Here is a 23745-nt window from a genome sequence, read left to right as displayed (position 1 = left end):
TTCAAATGTTCAAGTCGACATAAGAATTGTGACTAAATGAGCAAATCTTAGCTGGGAATTCCTGGCAGGACCATGGCATAGACCCTACTCTCTGGATCTTGTGCTCGGCCTACCCTCTCTCCTGTCCCAATAAAACACCCCCAGAATGGCCATCAGAAACAGGGGAAGACTTGCATGCGTACCAGAAACTAGCCATCCCCAGCAAGGAAACTGGAGGACCCTCTGCCAGACAGCGCCCTGTAGGACCAAACAGAAGACATCCATCCATGGGAGAAGGCAGGTAGGGGTCACATGTTCCGGACAAAGTAGGACACACTGGCTACCCAGGTGATGGAGATGGTCATCAAGAAGATGAGACAAAAACTGGAGAAATTTCACTTGACAAACATTTAACACTGTAACTTTAAAAAAAAAAAAGAAGAAGATGTGATTAAAAAAATAAAAGTCGCAACTGCTGGTTTGATCTGCAAGCTGGCCCCAGGCAATCAGAGGCTCCCCACCCCCTCCCTGTCTTTGGAATGTGTGCTTTCCTTGCCTTTCCCACTGCCGGAAAGTGCCAGAGACACACCCTTGAGATAATAATGTGGTGATAAGCCTCGTAAGTAAGTCTGTTGCTTATTAAACCTGCCACCTACCAATCTGGAGTGGGCTGCCTCTTTCTTCGGTCTCTCTCTGCCCTCCACCTACCGAGGGGCCGGTTTCAGATTACACTGGGGGAAGGCGCTGGCCAGGATTTTGGCCCACCCAAGGAGAGCCCCCTTCACTCAGCAGGCAATGGTAGGTTGGGGTGGAAGTGCACCCGCAAACTTCCCTCCCACCTCTGCGTACCTGCAGCTTTCATATCATCCCAAGTGCACTCTGGGTGCCTGGCTGGTCACAACTGTACACAGCCACCAAGAAGCCCTGAGAAGCAGCTGTCGCCTCCATGAAGTAGACATGCAGCCACCATCCTGCCAGGAATTCCCCCAAACCTTTTAGTAACTTATTTGCGATGATCATGTCTTCTTGAGAATTTAAAAATCATACAACTCCATTTTTTTTTTCTAAATTTCATCCATGGAGGAGACACTAAATCTCCCAGCAGTGGCTGTGCAGCTCCTGCTTTCTCCCACTCCTCCTGGGTTGTGGATGATGCCTGAAGTGATTGTTCCCTGCTGTGTTCTCTGTCAATTTTCTTCGAGTCCTTTGGTCTGAACCTGAATGACTGAAATAGATTCGGGCAGGAATGCTTACCACCTCTCACTGTACGTGGCTCCCTTCCTTCTTGAGTTGAGTCGTTGTTGGATCAGCAAAACATGGTTTCCTTTTCTTCCCCCACTAAGTGCAGGGTCATTTGAGAAATGGGTCACAGGAATTGGGCAACTGGAGATGAACATGTCAGGTTTATCACTGACAAAGGGAACTAGAGAATGTGGCTTTAGTTCCTTAGACAAATAGCCTCCCTAGTGGTCCTTGAACTACACAGAGTTTGCCATCAGCCCCTGAAGTACTGCCCCCCTATAGTGCCAAGCCAATTATTGCCAGGCAAAAAGCAGCCCAGAAAACACTCTGAGAAGGAGCTGAGCCACGTTCATAGATCAGACAAGACATTCCTCTGAGAAGTGGGCGACAGGCCGTGAGTACTAATATTTCTGTGGCCTAAGTCGGCACCACCCTCAATTTCACCCCCACATAGAAAAATGAAATCAAGGAAAAAAAGATTCTACCCCAACAGCCACCCTAGGCTGACTTAGGCTTTCCTCTGGAAATATGCTGCTGCTCAAAAGCTAAACGTCCCCTGAATCTTCTGAGGAAGCTGCCTCTGGCGGGGGTAGGGGGGTAGATATACTGCAACACAAGTTTTTTTTTTTTTCATCTGAATATCTGATTTGAATTCACAATAAGATTACAGTGGGCTCTGGAAAAGATCTGAAAACTAGAAAAGATCATAATAAAGAGGCAGAAGTCTGAGAGCAGAAAGTGTAACAGGGAGACAAAAACCACAATAGCTGGGTTAAAACCCATGACGCTGGCTGTAAATAGCAGACAAGACATGGGAGAAAATAAAATTATCATGGTCAAGAGTAAAAAACGATAAAAAGATGTAAAGGAAAAAGGCAGGTGGTCAGGCACAGGGGTTATAACCTGGGAATAATAGGAATTCCGAAGAGAAAAGAATACAGCCAAAGCAGACATCAAGGACCTGGAAGGAGAAAACTTGTCTGGTTCACAGAAAGAACCCGGTTGGAGCCAAGAGTACATGTGTATTCTTCTGAATACCAAGCAAAGTTGATGAAAACAGGACCACATTTCGACACACTATAATGGAATTCTCAAAGTAAAAGGAGTTAAAATGTCTGGAACACACACACACACACACACACACACACACACGAAACAGGGAACTGAAAGGGGAAAGAGATTTTACTTTTCTTTATATCCTTGGTTCTGTTGTTTTTTTAAAAACACCATGCACATTTATTACTTTGTAATTTTTAAAACCAGCTTAAATTGGAGGGAGGGAGAGGTGGTAAATAAGGATTTTACAGGCAATAGGAAAAAGAACAAATAACCTAAAATTAAAATGATTTCAGACTTCTTACATCTAGAGAAGTAAATGTCCCTTTTTTTTTTTTTACTTCAACTCATTGTTAGAAATAATTATAGTTTACTTTGTAACCCATTTATATATATGTAAACAGGACAAAGGATACAAAAATTTAAATCTCCCTCTTACTTAGATCTTCGGGCATGATGTAATCATTTTCGTTATTACATTCAATGCACTTTAATATTTTCTATTCTTGTCTATATCACTAATTTTTTTAATGCACGCTCAATCTCTAATTAAATTAAGTGGGTTGTAACTTGCATTTTGCAATGCACTGATCTAGAAAAACTTAAAGGAAAAGCCATGTTGTCCTTCATGGACGAAGGCAACAAAAAGGCTTTGTCAGGTGTGGATGATGTTTAACAAAATAATCCCTCTCAAGTACTCTTGAACAAATCACTTAAAAATGTCTGTTAGGGCATAGGAAAAGTAAGATGCAAAAACTCAAGAATGAGAAAAACAATCCAGCTTGAAGCATCTACTTAGAGGTTTAGGGAAAAGAACACTTTCATATAGTCTCAAAAAAATGTGACTTGCTAGGATCTTTTTTGCAGTCGTTTGGCAATATCTTTTAAAAATTGAAATGTACATATTCCCCTCACTCTTAGGAATCTATCATACAAAAATAAAGACACCAGTGTCTAAAGATATATGAACTAGGATGCTTCTTGTAGCAATACATATAGTGTTTATAGTTCATATCTATCTGCTCATTTCACTTTCATCTCCATTGTTTCAGAATTTCTTGTTTGCCAAACGATGTCTTCATTTATCTCTTTGAGCTTCCTTACTTTCAAGTGTTTATCAGAGTAGACCAAAAAATTTAATTTCAAATGTGAGATTGTATCTCAGTTGTTGAGTTGGTTGGTCATCTTTTTTAGCACTTGATTTCTTCATGTGCTTTAGAATTTTGGATTACAGGCTCATTATGGCTGAGTTTTTGCTTTTGCATTGTGCTCTGTTTTTCTCTCTCCTTCCTTGTCTGGTGGATTAAGTTTTGTGGTTGCACCCACTGTGCCCTAGTCCAGAACTGGTCTTGTGATGGCAGCTGTGCACTTGTGCTCTTCACTGATTTGGGGGTCTTGCAGACCTAGTCACAAGGTTAGAAAATGCCTTGCCCCAGTTCTTGGTTGTGAAGCTGTCTTTGCTCTTGCTTCCTTCAGTCCCAGTTTTGGCCATAGCTCCTGAGAGCTGGTCAGTTGCCATTTTTTCAGCCTTGTTTCACAAATGAGTGGGCTTCATTCCAGTCCCTGGATTCAGCCAGAGAGTCTGGCTTTAACCTCTGTTCCATGTGCAACATTTTAGCTCCCACTACCCCCATGAGCCCTTGGCTTTGGCCCTACTCACCACTTAGCTTCTCAGTTCTCTTTTTAGTCCACTGAGAAGTTTATCCTGGTTTTTTGTTATTTTTTTTTAGCTTGTTTAGGTCTTATTAATGTCTTTTACAACTTTTTCTCTCATTGTTACGTGTTTGGAGCATAGAGGGTGTAGCAACCTTCCTTTCCTTAGCATTTAAGTCACTTGGGGATGGAGTTTCAACTTCTCACAGTGGAAATACACTAGCAAATAGAATTTGGGGGTGAAAGAGCTGAGCACCTGAGACTGAAACTCTGGCAGTTCAAGTAATGGGCATTTTGTCTGAACTTAGTGGGTTGGGCAGGGATGTGGACCAGACCAGTAAAAGCCCATCTGGGCGACTTCTAATTATGCACAAGCTTCCTATACCGACCCCATGTGGTCATAAGATGATTTGCAGGAGCAGAATGTTCCACCCCCAGTGCTCTCTACAGTCCATTTGGAAGTCCAACAAGCTTCACCAGCCAACCACAGGCTTTTTAGACAACTCAGGGACCAAAGAGAAAGCTAATACTGCATAAGGGCTCTTAGCTGGCTAAATAGAAAAATAAACAAGATATGACCCTTTTGTTTTGGAACAATTCATAGTGTTGACACACAATATAAACAAAATAACTGAGAAAGAAAAACAAGAGAGATGTAGACAAGTGTTTCTTCTCCAGAAAAAGATTCATAAATTTCAATATTGACCCAAAAAAGAAGCACACAATTCTGAACAGACCAATAACCAAGAGGGGGGAAAGAAAAGAAGTTTCCAAAAAATTAACTCCAGGGTTAGATGCTTTTGCTGGCAGAACTTTTTCTAATGTTGAAGGAGCAGCAGTGTCTATTGTTGATATTTCAAAGCACAGCATTAAGAAAGAATGCCCTCAATTTGGATTGTAAACTGTTATAACTCTAACTCTCAAATGTACAAAAAAAACACAAATGAGCAAAGAAAACTATAGACCAGAGTTTGCAAACACAAGTATCTATCAGAGCCAGAAAGTAATATAAATGTATGAAGTTGACTGGGTGAGAAATGACAGGAAATAGTGGGAGCTGCAGGAACTGGAGAGTGTGTACCCCTTCACTAGGAATTCGAAATCACTTTAAACCTCTGGGCTGGTCAAATAAACAAGTCCCATGAGTCACCAGTGTGCAGCCTGTGGTATTGTTCGATCTCTTTATACACATAGATGTAAAAATTCTAAATATAATACTAGCAAGTCCAATTCAACCTTCACTACATTAAAAAAAATCTATGACAGGGGCCAGCCCGGTGGCTCAGGCGGTTAGATCTCCAGGCTCCTAACGCCGAAGGCTGCCGGTTCGATTCCCACATGGGCCAGTGGGCTCTCAACCACAAGGTTGCCGTTCGACTCCGACTCCCAATCAGGGATGGTGGGCTGTGCCTCCTGCAACTAAGACTGAAAGGACAACAACTTGAAGCTGAACGGCACCCTCCACAACTAAGATTGAAAGGACAACTTGACTTGGAAAAAAAGTCCTGGAAGTACACACTGTTCCCCAATAAAGTCCTGTTCCCCTTCCCCAATAAAATCTTTAAAAAATATATATATATATATGACCAAATACAGTTACTCTAAAGGTGGCACACATGTTTTAATATATGAAAATTATTTTTTTAAATAATCCATCATCTCAATAGGTCCCATTAGAAAAACCCATATGATCATTTCAGTAGACGTTGGAACTTACTTCCTGACACGCAGAGGCCCTGGGATCCAGAGCTGGGTTGGGTGTAGGCTGGCAGAGGGTGTCCCAAAGGTAGCATCTAGGGGTGAAGGCAGCACCAGGCCTAGGTGACAGCCCCGTACAGTGTCACTCCAAGAAACTGGACGAGAAGCAGAAACCAGATAAAGGTAAGAAGGCAGAGCCTGGGAGATGCTTGGAGGCACAGGCTTGGGGCGTTACTGCAGGAGGCCTCCATGTCCTCTGGTCCAGAGCCAAGTTTGAACTCTAGCTGCTGAAAATGCATTTGAAAACATTTAGCGTCCATGCCTTATAAAGTAGCTCTTAAAGCTAAGACTCTAAAGACAATACCTTAGAGAAAGGATGTATCATACAAAGCAGCCCACTTAAAACTGAAAAAAAAAAAAATGCTTTCTGGTCTGATTTTCTGAGGAGCCATTTTGTATTTTCAATACTTACTACAATGAAAGGGGGAAAATCACAGTGAAAATTACGGAGGAAACTGAATAGGAGACAGTGAGGAGCAATGAACCTTGGATTTTTTTTTTTAAATATTTTATTGGGGAATATTGGGGGACAGTGTGTTTCTCCAGGGCCCATCAGCTCTAAGTTTGTCCTTCAATCTAGTTGTGGAGGGAGCAGCTCACCGGCCCATGTGGGAATCAAACCGGCAACCCTGTCATTCAGAGCCCACGCTCTAACCAACTGAGCCGTCCGGCCGCCCCGAACCTTGGATTTTATGTGGTCAAATCTAAATCAATCTATTCACGTTATACCTCAAGAACAAATTTGTTTTAAATCATTAAATCTAAATGGATACTGATAGAGTAACTGGGAATGAATGCTATATAAAGACTTCCACAACTCCACTTCATACCGTATACAAAAATAAATTCCAGATAGATTACAGACTTAAATGTAAAATTGTAAAACAAAAATTGTAGGAGAAAATATATGAGACTATGTACCTCACCCAAGATCCAGAGATCTACTAAATGAATGAGAAACCGTAAAACAAGAGGAAAATATTTATTCCAAAAAATGTTAAAAAATTGAGTAAAGTCTTAAGTCAAAGCACAGCGATAAGTTGAGACAAATTTTAAAAGGATGAAAAACTCTTAAAATTGATAAGAAAGAGACAAATAATGCAATAGCAGTAGATAAACTCAGGAAGATGGTGAAGAGGCAGTTCTGGTAGGAGCCAATTCAGTCGAGAAACCCATTAACAGACACTCTCCAGCAGAGAAACTGCAAATTAAAAAACCAAGGAGGTCACTTCTCACCTATCAGATGAGCAAAAATTAAAAACAGCGATAACACCTGCTGATGGAAAGGATGTAGGAAAACAATACTCTCAAACGTTGCTCTTGGAAATGTCAATTGTCACAGCATTTTGGGAAAGCAATCTGGCAATAAACTATTAAGACATTCTCTTCTCCCCAGTAATCCCATTCCTGGGAAACTCTACCCTAGAAATAAAGGCATCGGTTCATAGCAATGTGGGTAGAACCATGTTTACTATGGCCTTGTGGTAGTGGCAAAACTGGAAACCAAGTGAAAGCTCATTCAAGAAGAGAGTAGAATATTATGCAGCCATTAAAAATGAGTTAGCCATGCACGATACAACTTGGGAGAATATTTACTATGTATTCATGGTTAAGGAAGAAAAGCAAGATGCAAGGTAGTGTATGTAATACGATTCTACTTTTTAAATATAATGATACTCATCTTCCCCCCCAAAATACCTGTGTGTGTGGTGTGTGTGTGTGTGTGTGTGTGTGTGTGTGTGTGTGTGTGAATTGTTACAGAGAAAGGTGGAAAGAAGTTAGGAAGGAAACAAGCAAGCTAGCCAGGCTGTGAACATGAAGGGGAATGGGAAATACTTAAAAATAAGTTTCTCTATTTAAAAACCATGTGTGTAATGTGACCTCATTGGTGCAAAAGTATGTGCACATATAGAGATGGGGAAAAGGATGGTCACCAGAATATTAATGATGATTATCTCATGGGGTGGGATTGCAGGTGACTTACTTTTTAATATTTTTTTCTGTCTTAAATGTTACATAATGAGTATATGTTATTTATATAATCAGTGGGAAACAAAGCTATTTTCATGGGGGCGGGGGTATTGGCAGGTAGAGGTCCCTAGGAGACTTGATTTAATGAGCACAGAAGATCGATATTTAATTAACATATCAATTGCTGGCATGTCAACTGATATTTTCCAAAATCCCTGAAGCAGTAGGTTCTCTTAAGTAGCCAAACTGTCGTCTGAAACATTGTTTACAATCCTCCCATTTAACAAAAACTGACGAATGGAATGATTACAAATACCAAAGGGGCAGGAGACATTAGAGGTTTTATTTAAGTGCCAGCAAATAACTGGATCTCCTGTACTCATCACAGGTTAGAATTCGTTCTCCTGGCAACTTCCAAGCCCCTTTATCATTGTTTGCAAACCTTTTTTTTAAAACCATTCTCCCAACCCCCACCCCGACCTCTCTGTAGTGGTTCTTAAAGTCTTCATTTTAAATCTTCAATCTTGGTGTTGCTTTTTATTACTTCCTTCTCAGGCAGCTTGGATTCCCCTGGCTGTCTGTGTACCTTGCTTTTGGTGGGCACTGCTTTCCTTCTTCTCCTCCTGCCTCTCTCCATGTACCTGCCAGATTCAGGGGAGGGCTGCAGGTGTTCAGATCTTGTCTGTGCTGAACTTGAACATGACAGGTTCTCAAAAATTGTTGGGGTCAGCTGATTACACAGGAAGTTGGACTTCACCTGCCCTTTCTTTCAGAACATTTATTGAGCATTGCTGGGTGCCCAATGCCAGGCTAAGGATTCAACAGTGAATAAGGCATGATCCTGGGGAAATCACAACGAGATACGTGATCAGTGCTCTGCTGAACACTGGGGAAGCACTTAAGGAGAATGCCATTAATAGGGAAGGCAGGGGGATGGCGGTTGGAGGACATGGGGGAGTGGATGGGTAGGGGTGGGAACACCTGCTAGGACTTGGCAAAGGGAATAGCATATGCAAAGGTCGAGTGGATCGCCAAGTGTGGTCCTAGAAAAGCAGCATCAACAATACCTTGATGAGCCCTGGAGATACAAATTGTTCCCCAATATTCCCCAATAAATCTTTAAAATAAATAAATATATATATATATATATATATATATATATATATATATATATATATATATATATATATGTACCTGGGTACTTGCCGAAAATTCTAATTCTCAGGCCCCACTCCCAACCTACCAAAGCAAAATCTCTGGGGTGGAATCCAGCAATGTTTTATAAAGTCTTCCAGGTGATTCTGACGCATCCTGGAATTTGACAACCACTGCTCTAACAGGGACCTGAGAGGATCCTTACGTGAGAGGAACTAGGAGAAAGGAAATGAGGCTCTGTGAGGCCTCTGCGGCCAGTCAAAAGGGTTAGACTTTGCCCCATAGGTGTTGTCTCCAGAGTCGCGACAAAAGCAGGGGCTGTGGCACTTCCACAGTCTCTCCCAAATCGGCGTCTCTGGGAGCTCTGGCATTCTCTGTGCACCCTTGGGGCCGAGGGCTTCTCCGCGAGGGGCTGAGTTCCTCCCCCCACCCCAAACACCAGGCGGTGGGCAGGAGAGAGGTCAGGCCGCAGACCTCACCGCACGGTGGAGCCAGGTGTTTGCCGTCCAGGAGGAGCTGAGCACACGCGGAAGCTGGGGTACCGGCCGAGACAGGGTAGGCGCTGCCGGGAACGGTCCGGGCACCGGCGGCCGCCGCCTCGCCCCACGCCCACCGCCTCCCCGCGGGCGGCTCGGAGCATCTAGGCCCCGCCCCGGGCCTGCGGGGCGCGGCGATTCAGGCCCCTGGGCCCCGCCCCGGCCCCGCCCCGGCCCCGCCCCCGGCCCCGCGCGCGCCCGGCCCGCCTCCCGTGGGGGGAGCCGACTCGGCCCGCGCCCCTGCGCGCGCCCGCGGCCGGGTTGCAGGGCTGGGCGCGCGCCCCGCGTCCAGGGCAGGAAGATGGTGGCGAGCGCGCGGGTGCAGAAGCTGGTGCGGCGCTACAAACTGGCGATCGCCACAGCGCTGGCCATCCTGCTGCTGCAGGGCCTGGTCGTGTGGAGCTTCAGCGGCCTGGAGGAGGAAGAGCCGGGCGAGGTGCTCTGACGGCTGGGCGAGCAGGCGGGCAGGCCGGTCACGGGGGCGCGCGGGGTCCTGGTGGGGCTGCGGGCGGCCCAAGCTGGGGAAGTGGGGCGTGGGCCGCGTGCTTGCCGGGCGCGGGCAGCCTCTTGGAGCTGGGCGTCCGAGCCCTGGCGCCCCTTCTTCCCAGACGAGTCTCGGGGACTGCGCGCGGGGCCGGTGCGTGACCCGGAGGCCCGGGCCGCGGGCGGGCAGGGGCCGGAGCAGCAGAAGCTGCTCTCGGTGGGGTGGTCTCCGGCTCGGGGAGCAATGAAGGTCAGGCGCGGAGAGCGGGGCCAGGAGGTGGGGCTGGGCCTGAACCTGCTGCGGGGAGGGGAGCCCCAGGCCAAACTTTCTGAAGTTGGGAGGGGGCGGGGGTGTGCGCTCTGTGGGCGGAGGGACCCCGGGCGTCTGCGTCCAGCTGCTCCTGACCGGCAGCAGCCGGGGGAGGGAAGTGGAGCCTCGGGGGTGGAACACAGTCCGCCAACTGAGGGAACAGGGAGTGACCCCGAGGGAAAAACCTGGAGTGTCCCTGAGGCGGGGCTTCCTCAGCCAAGCCGCTCCAGGTGTCCGAAGAACCTGCGTGGGTCTTCAAGAGGAGATGGTAAGGGGAAGTAAGTGGGTGAGTTGGCCTCAGAACATTAGGAAATTGGAGAGAGGGTCCCCCTCTGACTCTAAGGGAATGGGGACAGCAGCAGCTGGTTTAGCAGAGCCCCAGGCCCTGGAGCTGGGGCGGACCCGTCCTGCTCAGTCCCCAGGTACCTGCCCCTGAGAGTCTTAGTCACTCTTGGCTGATCGAGGATTCAGATGGAGGCCCAGATATGTCCTCCCCAGTGTGGTCAGGAAGGGTCCAGTGGGGTCTGAGGCCATCCTGGAAAGTGGGGAAGGATAGGCCAAACCCTGGCCCTAGCTGTGGGCCAGAGGCAGGGCTTCCCTGCGCCCACCCCACGTCCTGGGTTCTGGTGCCTCTAGGGTTCTGAGTCAGATGATTTGCTTGTGGTATCCTCCCGGCTCTCCACCTGGCAGGGTGAAGGCCAAGGGAACCCTAATGCCCACTTCCCCTTCCTGCGTCTAGGCAGTCTGGAAGGCCTGGTGTGGAGACTGGGAGAGCTGCCCTTGCCTTTTTTGGGAGAACCAAGAGGCTAGGGTGATGAGGGGAGCTGGAACATAGTCACGTGAGACCATAACTCCTAAAGGAGCTGAGGGTGGGGGTGTGAGAGGATGGCTCTGTGACATCTGAAGGGAGTGAGCTCGGTCTGCGTGGACCAATAAGGAGGAGGGAGAGAGTGCTTCGGGTTCAGTGTAAGAAGACTCTTTGGGCAGATGAGACAGTCTAAGATGTCATGGGCTGCCAAAGCAGTTAGGGAGTACGACCCTGGAGTATGTGAGCAGAGGCTAGTGACCTCTGGGGAGGGGCATGGCAAAACATTTGAGACTTCTGAGAAACAAATGGCCCTGGACTCCGGATGGGCAGAGAGATTGTCCAGGCTTCAAGGTCCCTGCCCACAGCCTGGGGTGGAGAACTGGGGCAGCAGAGTGGTTGGGATCCCATCTTCCCACTTCCTCCTGACAGAAGCTGATAGGGGAATCCCTGGACTGGAATGGAAAATAATCCCTGATGACCTAAAGATTGTGTAATGCAAGCAGCCATCAGTGCTTAGACCACCTCAGCAGCCACCTCACCAGACCTCAGGGTTGCTAGGCAGCAGAACAGGGCTTAGGAAGGTGGGTGCTGAAGTTGGACCGCCCCACTTCACCTTCATGTCCTATTCTGGCACTGCTACTAAGTAGCAGTGTGACCACTGCCAAATCACCTGACTGCTTTCTGTGTCCTCTTCAGTATCCCCCCTCATGGCGGGGACAATAATAGCACCTCTCTTGTTGGGTGATTGTAAAGATTAAACGAAAATGATGACTGAGAACTACTTGCAGGAACTCCTGGCACATGCTAAGCTGTCAGTAAATGATTCGTATTATCGTCTCAGCACTACACATTGGGAATAGAGATGCATTCGTTCAGTCAACACGTTTATTAAGTCCTACTTGGTACCAGGCACTGTGCTAATACTGGGGATACAGAAGGAAATAAAATAGGGTCTCCACCCTCATGGGCAGGCAGTCTGCAGGGAGAGACAGTGTAAAGGAAACTCAGTAGAGTTACAAGGGGTCTGGTTTAAGTCAGGTGGTCGGTGAAGGCTTCTGCAGGAAGTAGTGTGTGAGCTGAAGGAGCCAGCCCGCCTGGGGGAGAGGTGGGCAGAATTTGGGCAGAAGGCCCTGAGGAGAATGGGCTCAGCGGGATACCTTTGAGGAACGGAAAGGAGGGTGTTGTGTGTTCCCTGGAAAAAGGTTCAAGAGTTAGTCCAAGGCACATCCTAGATCCACAGTGAGGGGCGAGGGTTTTATTCGAAGTGCAGTGGGAGATTACCTAAGGGGCTTATGTAGTGATGGGATCAGAGATACATTTAAGATGCACTCTACCCATCTGGCGGGGGCTGGAGTGGAGACCAGGGATGATCATTAACATCCAGAGAGCCACTCTATCATTTTCAAAGCTTTCACAAGCACCGTCTCACCGTTTACTTTAAAGGCAGTCTGAGAAGTCCAAAGGAGGTGGGGTGTGGTTCTGTGTTCTGTCTCCTCGGCTCAGAGGACTCCTCGGAGGAGCTGCAGAGCCAGAAATGACATAGGACTTCAAATGCCTCCTCAGTGGGGAGGAGGGGACCTCGGAGGCACATCCAGACCAGAGGTCAGAGGGCCAGTCCTCACCCTCAGTAATCAGAGGGGATCCTGACCTCAGGGACTACTGAGGGCAGCTCCTCCAGGGGCACAAACGTGGGGCTCTCCTTTGCCCATATGAACATACCTGGGAGGGGGCGGGGCTGAGGGCTGGCTGCCCACCAAGGACCCTCCCCCATCACCCATTCCTCACTGCTGCCTCCTGGTTCCCCAGCCTCCTCTGGGATTGTCCTTCTCAGGGTCAGCCAGCTCTCTGCTGCAGTGCAGGGCACCAACAGGCCTGTCTCCTCCCACATCCTGTCCCCCACCGCAGCCAGCCTGGCCCTGTGCCCCAGACCCTGCCCTCCTGACCAGCTTCCTGACTCACTTATACTGGCTTCCACCTGAAAGCCCACGGCTCCTCCGCCATCTCTACCCACTGAAGCTTGGGAATGTCTTTCTCTGCTGGCTGTGTGGCCAGATCAGACATTACCAGTGGAGCTACATTCACCTTTCCTGGGAGCTGCCCAGTCCAGAGCGCCCTCTCCAACATGGGCACAGAATAGAGTCTGCTGCCTCCTCCCCACCCTGCCCTCCCTATTGCAGGTGTCTCTTCTCAAATGGGGATAGACACGCCCAGCTTCCCTGGATGTCTCTCAAGAGATCAGAGGGGTGGCTGGGTGCCAGGCACAGAGGGCATGGGTGCTAGGGTGGAGGGGTGGGGCTATGGCCCTACGGTGGCTGACAGCCTGACGTGAGGTGCCTGCCGCATTCTGACGGGAGAGAAAGTGAAGGAAGTTCCTAGGGAGGTGAGGGACAGAGAAAACTCAACCCAACAGAGTCCGAAGTGTCTGAGGGCCTTAGGCCCTCTCCTGATTTCACATTTGACTGGTTCCTACTCCCCTTCCAGTAATAAGAATAGGGATGGCAGCATTTATTGAATGCTGAGCCTATGCCAAGAGCTTTATATTCATTCATTCATTCATTCATTCATTCAACAAGTACTTATTGAATGTCTACCATTGTCAGACATTCTTCTGGGCTCTTGGAATATATCAGTGAAGAAAACAACAAAACTCTGGAGCATTTGAGATCTTGCTTCTCAGCAATTGTCTTCAGTTTTGTCTCAAACTACTATCAAAACTTAAAAAAAAAAAAAAAAAAACCCTGAAAAACCAAAAAGCCCTGTCCTCATGGAGCTTACATTCTTGTAAGGGGAGAGACACAGAATAACACAATCTAAATACAGTGTAGGATGAGAGATGGCATTAAGTGCTATGGGGAAATTAAAGCAGCGGATGAGGGAGGGCTGGAGTTTTAAATGCAGTGTCACGGTGAGCCTCATTGAGAAGATGCCATCTGAGCACCAAATTGAAGGAGTCAAGAATGAGCTGTAGGGACATCTGGGGAAGAGCATTCCAGGTGCAGGGGACAGGCAGGGGTGACAGTGATGGAGGCGGTGGGAAGTATCCAATTCTGGTTGTAGTTTGAAGGTAACTCCAACAGGATTTCCTGATGATGGATTGAATGTGGGATGTGAGGGAATGAGTCAAAAGATGACTCCCAAAAGGTTTTGGCCCAAGCAGCGTGAAGGATCGAGTTGCCATTGGCTGCGATGGTGAGGACTGACGTGGGAGCAGGTTAGGGAGGAAAGCCAGGAGTTCACTTTTGGACTTGTGGGCTTGAGAGGGCTAGCAAGGGAGATGTCAAGGGGGCAGGCGGTTCAACACTTGAAAGCTCAAGGGAGCAATCCCGGCCAGACGGAGAAACCTGGGAGCGGGTGGAGTTAGAGACTGAAGCCGATCACCTATAGAGCTAGGAACAAGGCAAGGCTCAGGGTAGCCTTAGGAGATGAGGAAGGCTTAACCAAAAATGCTGATGAGTGGACACAAAGCAGTGGAAACAGCGGGAGGGAATCCTGGAAACTAGGTGAGGAGGGTGCTTCAAGAAGAGGCTGAGGTCCGGGCCGTCCTGCTGCTGAAAGGCCAGGCCAGAAAGAACTTGTGGCCCTTGTGGAGTGGGTGTACGAGAATGGCGAGAAATGAACGGGAACCGCTGACAGCGACCGCTCTTTCTACCTGCATTTCCTCATGTGACACCTTCCCTCCTGTATTTTACAGCTGAGGGAACATGCTCAGAGAAGGCAGGTGACTGCGGGGGAGCGGCCGTGCTAGGCGTGGAGCCCTGGGGACTCCAGAGTAGTCACATAAGGGCCACGTGCTCCTCTGTCCCTTCCACGTCTCGTCTACCAGACACCAATCAGACATCCCGTGTGCCAGCTACTCCACTGGGCACTGGGCAGATAGGCCTGACGTGACAGTCTCACCCCCAGGAGCTCAGTCTGCTAAAGGACCTTCCCACTCTGGGGCAAATGGAGTGGCTTCCCATGAGGGGACTTGGAGCTAGATCTTGATGGGATTCGGTCAGGCAGGGAAGGGGGGTCAAGGGAGGAGGACTGAGAGAGCTGGGGAAGAGGGTGGGTATACATGCCTTTTAAGTGTGACCTGGCCACCTTGGGAAGTGCCAGTGTTTGACAAGAGGCAGCAGGAACCAGGGTGCAGGGTGTGGCAGCTGTGAAGGCCCACATTTCCCTTCGAGAGAACCTGCTTTGATAAGTGGTTAGCTGCCAGCCTTCAGCTGCTGGTGCCTTCAGGCTCTGCCCCAGCCTTCTAGGGCAGCCCAGCCAGTGCTTGTGTGGCCGTGGTACCAGGGCTCACGTCTACAGGCCATCTTTGCACTGGAGTCTCCATTAGTTGGCTGACGCTGTCCCCGAGTTGTACTGTCATCTGTAACTCTTCCTCCCTCCTCTCCTTGCACAGGCCTGCTTGGCAGTCTGAAAGCTGCCTGCTGACTCCTGTACCCCATCATCCACAGGTGTTACCCCCACTGAAAATCTGTCTTGCTCTTGGCTCCCCAGAGCACCCAACCAATATTGGGTTCTCAGGTTTCACCTCAGGTTTCACCTCTATCCATCCCAGCAGACAAGTCCCCTTCTCTCCTTTGTGGCTTCTCTCCTTTGTGCTGCCACATGGAAACATGCTGTGGGTGGCAGAATGCTTTCCTTCTGTCTCTTCCCAACCAGGGTGGGGTGGGAGTGCTGGATGGACACTCTTGTGTCCTCTGCAGGGTCTCCGTACCCTTCTCTTGTGACACGTGGACATTCATTTTTCACATCTGCTGAAAACAATTTGGTACTGAGTCCAAAACACAAAGGAGACAGTGCCCCGCGATCTGTATAATTAATAGGGGAATGTGGGTGTGACGGTGCCATGGAGGGAGGACAGTGCTTCTCAGCCAGATGGTCGGGGAGAACTCCCAGCAGGTATACTGTTTGTGCAGAGTCCTCAGGTGAACAGAACTTCTCTAGGTAAAGGGTGGCAGGGGCTCAAGAGCAGGAGGAAAGTGACTGTCCCAGTGACCTGTGTCTGCCTGTCTTTTACAGAAAGGAAGGCAGAGGAAGCCACGGCCGCTGGACCCGGGCGAGGGCTCCAAGGACACAGATAGTTCGGCTGGACGGCGGGGCAGCGCCAGCAGAAGGCATGGGCGCTGGCGGGGCCGTGCTGAGAGCCCAGGCGTGCCCGTGGCCAAGGTGGTGCGGGCAGTAACCAGCCGACACAGAGCCAGCAGGCGGGTCCCACCCGCCCCACCCCCAGACGCCCCCAGCCGCCAGAACCTGAGTGGGGCGGCAGCCGGGGAGGCACTGGTTGGGGCGGCTGGCTTCCCACCACATGGTGACACAGGGAGTGTGGAGGGCGCCCCCCAGCCCACGGACAATGCCTTCACCCCCAAGTGCGAGATTGTGGGCAAGGACGCGCTATCTGCACTGGCCCGGGCCAGCTCCAAGCAGTGCCAGCAGGAGATCGCCAACGTGGTATGCCTGCACCAGGCCGGGAGCCTCATGCCCAAGGTGGTGCCCAGGCACTGCCAGCTGGCTGGTAAGAGACAGGCATGGGTGGCGAGGTGGCAGTCCCAAGAGGTGACATGCAGGGATCCCACCACCCATTTCTCAGAGGAAGAAAACTCAGAGGGGCCCACCTCCCTTGCCTGGTTGATGACAAGTGCACTAAGTGGCAGAGGTAGAGCTGGGAGCCAGGAGGGTTGGGCTCCAAGTCTGGGATTCTTCCTTTGGAAGGCAGGCAGCCCCCTCTTCGCATCTGACCTTCACCCTTTGACCTGGGGAGGGACCTCCCTGATGCCCATTTTCCATTCTCAGGGAAGATGAGCCCCGGCATCCAGTGGGACGAGGTCCGGGCCCAGCAGCCCGTGGATGGCCCCCCAGTACGAATCGCCTACATGCTGGTGGTTCATGGCCGTGCCATCCGCCAGCTGAAGCGTCTCATCAAGGCCGTCTACCATGAGCAGCACTTCTTTTATATCCACGTGGACAAGGTACTGTCATGGGGAGACCAAGGGGGTCTGAGTAAGCAGAAGCCCAGAAGGCCACAGACAGGCAGGGTTTCTGACCTGCTCAGATGGCCCCGAGATAGGGAAACAGGCCTAGAATGGGGGAGCAGCCAGCACAGGTGACATGGCCGTGCCCTGTGCTCTCTCCATTCCATGTCACTTGTACTTTGTCCCATGTTTGGGGTGGGGTGGGAGGTTGTAATGCTGAGGGTCCACCTTTGGCTACTGAGTATCTCCTCCTCTGCCCCCTCCCCCCAGCGCTCCAACTACCTGCACCGGGAGGTAGTGGAGCTAGCCCGGCAGTATGACAATGTGCGGGTGACACCCTGGCGCATGGTCACCATCTGGGGCGGGGCCAGCCTGCTGAGGATGTATCTTCGGAGCATGAGGGACCTGCTGGAGGTGCCTGGCTGGGCCTGGGACTTCTTCATCAACCTCAGTGCCACCGACTACCCAACCAGGTGTGGGGTGGGGCTCCGAACCCTCCAGATGGCAGGGGGCCCATCTAAGCACTGGGGTTTGCAGGGTCCTCATAGACTCCTTCCTCTCCCGAAGGCCTCACTCTGGGATCCACACAGCCCAGACATGGTCCCTTGGCCCCAGCCATGTTTTAGGGGAGGAGTTGGTGAAAGATGATGTGAGGATTGAGAGTGAAAGAGCCAGGGAGGAGGAGGAGCCAGAGGTGTGTATGGGGACGCTGGGTCGGACAGCAAGAGGTGGAGGAGGAGGGGCTGGTCTTCCTCAGGGGCCTCAGGTGTCCACCCCTCCAGAGCACAAACCAGGAAGCCAGGAGGCCAAAGGGTGAGGCGAAGTGTGCTAGAGGGAGTCCACTCTGGGCCAGTGACTGAGCAACCCCTCACGCACGCTACCCACACCCCATTCCCTCTCCAGGACCAATGAAGAGCTGGTGGCTTTCCTGTCCAAGAACCGGGACAAAAATTTCCTCAAGTCGCATGGCAGGGACAACTCCAGGTGAGGGGGTGGGGTAGGAGGCCCAGACCCTGGGGTCTCATCACAACCCCTCCCACACAGGGGCTCCAGGCCCCAGCCCTGGAAATGAAGTGTCCAGACCAGTCACAGAGAGAGGAGAGCTGGTTCCTATGCAGATGGGAGAGCCGGGACCCCACCCTGCATGACCCTCAGCCGTAGCTGGTCTGCTCCCCACAGGTTCATCAAGAAACAGGGCCTGGACCGGCTCTTCCATGAGTGTGACTCGCACATGTGGCGCCTCGGCGAGCGGCAGATCCCGGCAGGCATCGTGGTGGACGGCGGCTCCGACTGGTTTGTGCTGACGCGCAGCTTCGTGGAGTATGTTGTCTACACAGATGACCCGCTCGTGGCTCAGCTGCGCCAGTTCTACACCTACACGCTGCTCCCGGCCGAGGTGGGTGAGCAGGCCCTCACCGGGCCGGGCAAGGGCATGCTGGGGTGCCCATGGCTCACCCTCCACCCTGCCCTGCCACCTGCAGTCCTTCTTCCATACGGTGCTGGAGAACAGCCCTGCCTGCGAGAGCCTCGTGGACAACAACCTTCGGGTCACCAACTGGAACCGCAAGCTGGGCTGCAAGTGCCAGTACAAGCATATCGTGGACTGGTGCGGCTGCTCCCCCAACGACTTCAAGCCGCAGGACTTCCTACGGTTGCAGGTGCTTCCCCATGACCCCCCGTCGCTGCCCCTGGCTAGGGCCTCGCCCTGGCCTTTCATGAGTCAGTAAAGGATTCAGGGTGGGTCAGAGAATCCGGGGCCTTCGCCTGGAGCAGCCCGCAGGGCTCTCGGGCTGCAGTGGCACCAAGAAAAGCCCTGGAGACTGCTCTGTGGGCAGTGCTGGGAGGGGCCTCTCCCTGCCGTGCTCTCTGGGACCTCCAGATCTCTTCATTCTCCTGGCCTCTCCCTCTCCAGCAAGTCTCCAGACCTACCTTCTTCGCCCGGAAGTTTGAGTCAACTGTGAACCAGGAGGTTCTGGAAATCCTGGACTTCCACCTTTATGGCAGCTACCCTCCTAGCACGCCAGCCCTCAAGGCCTACTGGGAGAACACCTATGACGTGGCCGATGGCCCCAGTGGGCTCAGTGATGTCACGCTCACTGCTTACACCGCCTTTGCCCGCCTCAGCCTGCGCCACGTCTCCACTACTGCGTCTCCGCCAGCCACCCCACTCTGCAGGTGAGACCTCCTTCTGACATATTGCAGGCCCTCAGGGTGTGGTGATGGTGGGGGTGCCATCAGAAAGAGACAGCCCCTGCCCCCAGGGAGCCCCCAGTCAGAGGCAGGGGGGAATGCAAATAAAACAGACAGTAAGAGCCAGGCACGTAGGTGCTGTGGGTGTGAGATTTGGGGATGGGACTCCCCAGAGACCCCTCCCGGGGATTCCAGCCCAAGTTGGGTGTGCTGATGGCATCTCCCTTTCTCCCTGCTGGAACCTTAGGTTTGAGCCCAGGGGCTTGCCGTCCAGCGTGCACCTGTATTTCTATGACGACCATTTCCAGGGCTACCTGGTGACGCAGGCGGTGCAGCCCTCAGCCCAGGGGCCGACAGAGACGCTTGAGATGTGGTTGATGCCCCAGGGGTCCCTGAAGCTGTTGGGGCGCAGTGACCAGGCCAGCCGGCTCCAGAGTTTGGAGGTGGGACAGGCCCTCCCCTTGCTTTCTCCTGATCCCCAGCAAGACTCAGGGTAGTGGGAAGAAAGGGTCACTAAGGGAGGGGTAAGGACTGGGTTAGGCCTTTAAGGACTGGATTCATGGGCTCTTCTTTCCCAGTGACGGCAGCCTTGGCGATGCCCTGTGTACATGCCTGTGTCACCCCACAGGCACACATGGAGGAGCACCTCTCACTTGGGGTGCACACAGGACATGCAGTGAGCAGGGAAGGGACTGTAGTTCCACTACAAAGCAACCCCGGCTTCTAAACTACAGGGATAGTCTAGAGGGACTTGGACATTCCATTCAGGACCTAGGTTAGGATTTTGAGTTTCTCCTCGGTCTCTTTCTCAGAGGCCTTGACTTTGTTTGGGGATGGTCTCTGGGCAGGATTTTGAACCTCATCTCTGCCTTCCTGCCCCCACCGCTACAGAGCAGGTCAAACGGAAGGCTAGAATGAATCTCAGGGCTGGGACAAATATTAAAGAGATCCCAGTCTGAGCCCTTCATTTTGCACATGGGGAAACTGAGGCCCAGAAGAAGACTGACTAGCTCAAGGTCGCACAGTGAGTTGGAGGCAGCATCAGGGTGGAGGGACTTCCCCCCAGGTTCCTGCCCAGCTACCTCCCTTCCTACAGGTTGGCACAGAGTGGGACCCCAAAGAGCGTCTTTTCCGGAACTTTGGGGGGCTGCTGGGGCCACTGGATGAGCCTGTGGCCATGCAGCGCTGGGCCCGGGGCCCCAACCTCACAGCCACCGTGGTGTGGATTGATCCCACCTATGTGGTGGCCACCTCGTATGACATCGTGGTAGACGCGGAAACTGAGGTCACGCAGTACAAGCCCCCACTGAGCCGGCCCCTGCGACCGGGGGCCTGGACTGTTCGATTGCTTCAGTTCTGGGAACCCCTGGGTGAGACCCGCTTCCTCGTGCTGCCCTTGACCTTCAACCGCAAACTACCTCTCAGGAAAGGTAAGATCTCGTTCCCAATTGATGCCCAGAAGCCAGACAGAATGGGATTTGGCAGGCAGGTGACCCCAAGAAGCTGACCATCAGAGCCGACCCCGACCCCTAGAGCAGGAGAAGGGGGAGGTTGGGAACTTGATTGTCGACCCCTTAGCGTCCCAGGGCCCTGCATTGTGGTATGGTAGAAAGGGAAGCAGGGCACACTTGGCTTTGGAACGTAGCTCTGATGCTTTCATTGGGTGTTATCCTTGGCAAGTTACTTGACCTTCCTGAGCCTCAGTTTTATTACATGTAAAGTAGGAGTAATACAACTATTGGATACCTTCTGGGTGCGTGGAACACAAATCCACTTAAATTAGCTCAAATGAAAAAGGGGAAGTTAGTGGAAGAATGAAAGGGCTCTGTCCCATAGAACCTAGGAAATGTCTAAGGTCTCGCTGGGAACCAGAGGTGCTTTTTCACTCTCTGGGGCCGTGTTGTCCCCCATCCTGTCCTTTCTGTCAGTCTCAGGCTCTGGCTTATCGATACATGATACATGCCCTCTCAGTGCAACAGAGACTGAGGAGGGCCTCTGGGTCTCTTAAGTCCCACATTCCTGGGACAGCAAATCTGATTGGCCATCCTACTCCATTGTGTGGCTGGATGGGCAAGGTCACATGGCCCTCCAGCCACCTGGCTGAGGCTAAGGGCGCAGACTCTAAGCACAGGCGTAGTAGGCTGCAGGGTCCGAAAGGGGGCCTAATGTAAGTAACTAGCCCTTGGGAGACATTCAGGCCGAATATGTGGGTAAAAGAGGCTGGTATGCAGTGGGTGCTCAGTAGGTAGCTAGAGGTTGCCTTCTTCTGGCCACATCCTATCACAGAGAAGGTGGGTCAGATGGGGTAACCCAGAGGAGGCTGGGGTACTGAGAGGGCTATGGCAAATCCAGAGCAGGTAGCTGCACCCCTGCTCTCCCAGGACTCAGCCTGATGGAGGAGACAGGAAGAGTGACGGCCTGCTTTACAGCAGGCGGGTACTGGAGCAGAGCCTTGAATGAGCTGGATTTTTATGGACAGAGAAGGGTATCCTAAGCGGAGGAAACAAGTTGGCAGGTGTCTGGTGTGTGAGGGGAACAGAGGGTGGAGGGGAATAAAATGCAGAAGGCTTGGAGGAAGGCTGGGCGAAGCAAGCAGGACCCCATAACTGGAGGGCTCTGGGAATCCCTGGAGGTGGGCGTGGGTGACACAAACCAGACCATTACGGGAAAGTTACCTTATTTTCTAAAGTGCCTTGAACCCACTGTTTTCCTTAATCCTCAAATGGGGAATTATGGGATTAGTGTCTTGATTTTATATAAAACTAATCGTTTTATAGGCACAGAAAATTCTGTCAATTAGCCTGAGATCACAGGTCACTCAGAAAGATGTAACTCGGTGGTCGAGTTGGGACAGGAACTGGGGTGCCCAGACCTGACTACTAGGGCTTGGCCTTTATGGGATCAGTTGGGCAGGGCATGCTGACTGCCTGCTCTGCACCCCCAGATGATGCCAGCTGGCTGCATGCCGGGCCCCCCCACAACGAATATATGGAACAGAGTTTCCAGGGCCTAAGCGGCATCCTGAACCTGCCTCAGCCAGAGCCTGCAGAGGCGGCCTCCAGGCTGCACGCTGGGCTCACAGGCCCTGAACTCGAGGCCTGGACAGACAAGGAACTGAGCAGCTTCTGGTCCGTGGCTGGACTGTGCGCCATGGGCTCCTCCACCTGCCCCTCCCTGGAGCTCTGCAGACTGACCAGCTGGAGCTCTCTGTTCCCCGACCCCAAATCGGAGCTGGGGCCTGTCAAAACAGACGGGCGACTCAGGTAGCAGGGCCCCAGCCAGCACCTCCGGAGGACCCGGGGAATCGCACCTTACAGACAACGGAGGGGTGTTCCCCCACCCACAGGCAAGCACCAGGGGCCCAGGCAGCACACCCGCGTCAGCCATCAAGAACCCGCAAGACGGCAGGGAAGGTGGACATGGTGTTTACTACTGCTACTGGCTCCGCTGGGGACCCGAGGGTGGCAGCAACGTGGGGAGAAGGGCTCCAGCTTCCTCGCCCCGCTCTTCTAAACCTTCCCCTCTAGTTTTGTTTTCTTTTTTTTTAAAAGGAAAATGGGTGGTGGGGAGAGGAACTGGAAACAAAAGATGTGCAATAGGGGCTCAGAGCAGTCCCAGGAAGTGGGCCATGGCGCTGGGGAGCGGGGCCTTGACGAGCCCAGCTGCCGTTGCCCTGCACAAGGCTGGGGCTGCCTCACTCTCTAGGGCCTCGTGCCCCAGCCTGGGCCTGTGGTGCTCATGGCTGAGTCTCTGTAAGTGCCATGCCAGGCTCTGAGGCCAAGAAGACATGATTTGGGGGAGCACTGTAGAGCAGGACTCTAGTGGGACAGCCTCTCCTCTTGTAGCCAGGGGACCGAAGAAGAGGGGGTGGGGCTGGCTCTAGGGCTTTCCAGCATACCCTGTCCCTTGATGGGAAAGGCAGGGCACCAGGGCCTACTGAGACCAATGCAGAGTCTCCCAGGTACCCAGAACTGCAGCAGGGGCGAGCCCTCCTGAGCAGTGTGGGAAGAAGATTCTGTCAGGGCTCTCAGAAGAACTTGGAGCAGCATTGTGCCTGAAGCTCAGTGTGAAGTCTGAAATATGCAACAGAAGAAATACATCTCTATCTCTCTAAGCTCAGCCTCTGTGTTTTTCCTCCTGGGTGTTGGGAGCCATCCCTGTTGGGCCTTCTCCTAAAAGTCTTGGCTGGGACTTTGGCAGCCACGAGGTGGGGGTCTCATTCCCAAGAGAGGCATCAGTTTAGAATCCATCCAAGAACCAGAAGGGATGGTAGAACGTATCTAATCCAGCTCTGTCTTTTTCTACGGGGCAAAGAGGCCCAGAGAGACTCAGAGACTTCATTGCCACCCATTAGGCCAGCAGGAGAACCAGTTCAGTTCTTGAGAGTCCTGACCCAGCACTTCCTCCCCTGCTGCCAGGCTAAGGCAGCTGTTAACTGCTCTGCCTTTGGAGTTCCCCAGGGCCCATCCCAGAAACCCTCCTCACTGTGCTTGCCGCCCATGCCTGAGTCGTGGAGCACTCTCAAGAAGGGAGGTGATCCCAGCCACAGTCTGCTGGTGACCTTTGGAGCTTGTCCCTTTAGGGGCAGGCGCCTCAGTGGCTTGGCTCCCTGGCCACTCCCTTTCCCCTCTGACTCTCCTG

General features: G+C 51.8%; 1 protein-coding gene across 2 annotated transcripts; it reads left to right on the top strand.

Annotated features, from left to right (window-relative positions):
- Positions 1-9590: 9590 nt before the first annotated feature.
- XYLT2 (xylosyltransferase 2) lies at positions 9591-23222 on the top strand. Of its 2 annotated transcripts, none has more exons than XM_081028651.1 (11): positions 9591-9786; positions 15965-16457; positions 16736-16911; positions 17185-17387; positions 17818-17898; positions 18094-18310; positions 18396-18572; positions 18827-19089; positions 19352-19547; positions 20201-20534; positions 22049-23222. In XM_081028651.1, the coding sequence occupies exons 1-11, from the start codon at positions 9652-9654 to the stop codon at positions 22369-22371; spliced, it is 2598 nt and encodes an 865-aa protein (XP_080884777.1). In that variant the 5' UTR covers positions 9591-9651; the 3' UTR covers positions 22372-23222. The 2 variants fall into 2 exon arrangements, with proteins under 2 accessions (XP_080884777.1, XP_080884776.1); XM_081028650.1 differs by having other exon boundaries at positions 18076-18310.
- Positions 23223-23745: the final 523 nt, after the last annotated feature.

Source organism: Rhinolophus hipposideros (genome assembly GCF_964194185.1).
Source record: "Rhinolophus hipposideros genome assembly, chromosome: 20".
NCBI classification, from domain to species: Eukaryota; Metazoa; Chordata; class Mammalia; order Chiroptera; family Rhinolophidae; genus Rhinolophus; species Rhinolophus hipposideros.
This window is presented reverse-complemented; position numbering and strand designations above follow the sequence as displayed.

What these genes read in the sequence shown, in the direction of transcription:
- XYLT2 (XM_081028650.1), top strand. Translation starts at nt 9,652, where the DNA reads ATGGTGGCGAGCGCGCGGGTGCAGAAGCTGGTGCGGCGCTACAAACTG. An exon ending in GCCACCGACTACCCAACCAG is followed by an intron (nt 17,388 to 17,817) that starts GTGTGGGGTGGG and finishes TTCCCTCTCCAG; the next exon opens with GACCAATGAAGAGCTGGTGG. An exon ending in CAAACTACCTCTCAGGAAAG is followed by an intron (nt 20,535 to 22,048) that starts GTAAGATCTCGT and finishes CTGCACCCCCAG; the next exon opens with ATGATGCCAGCTGGCTGCAT.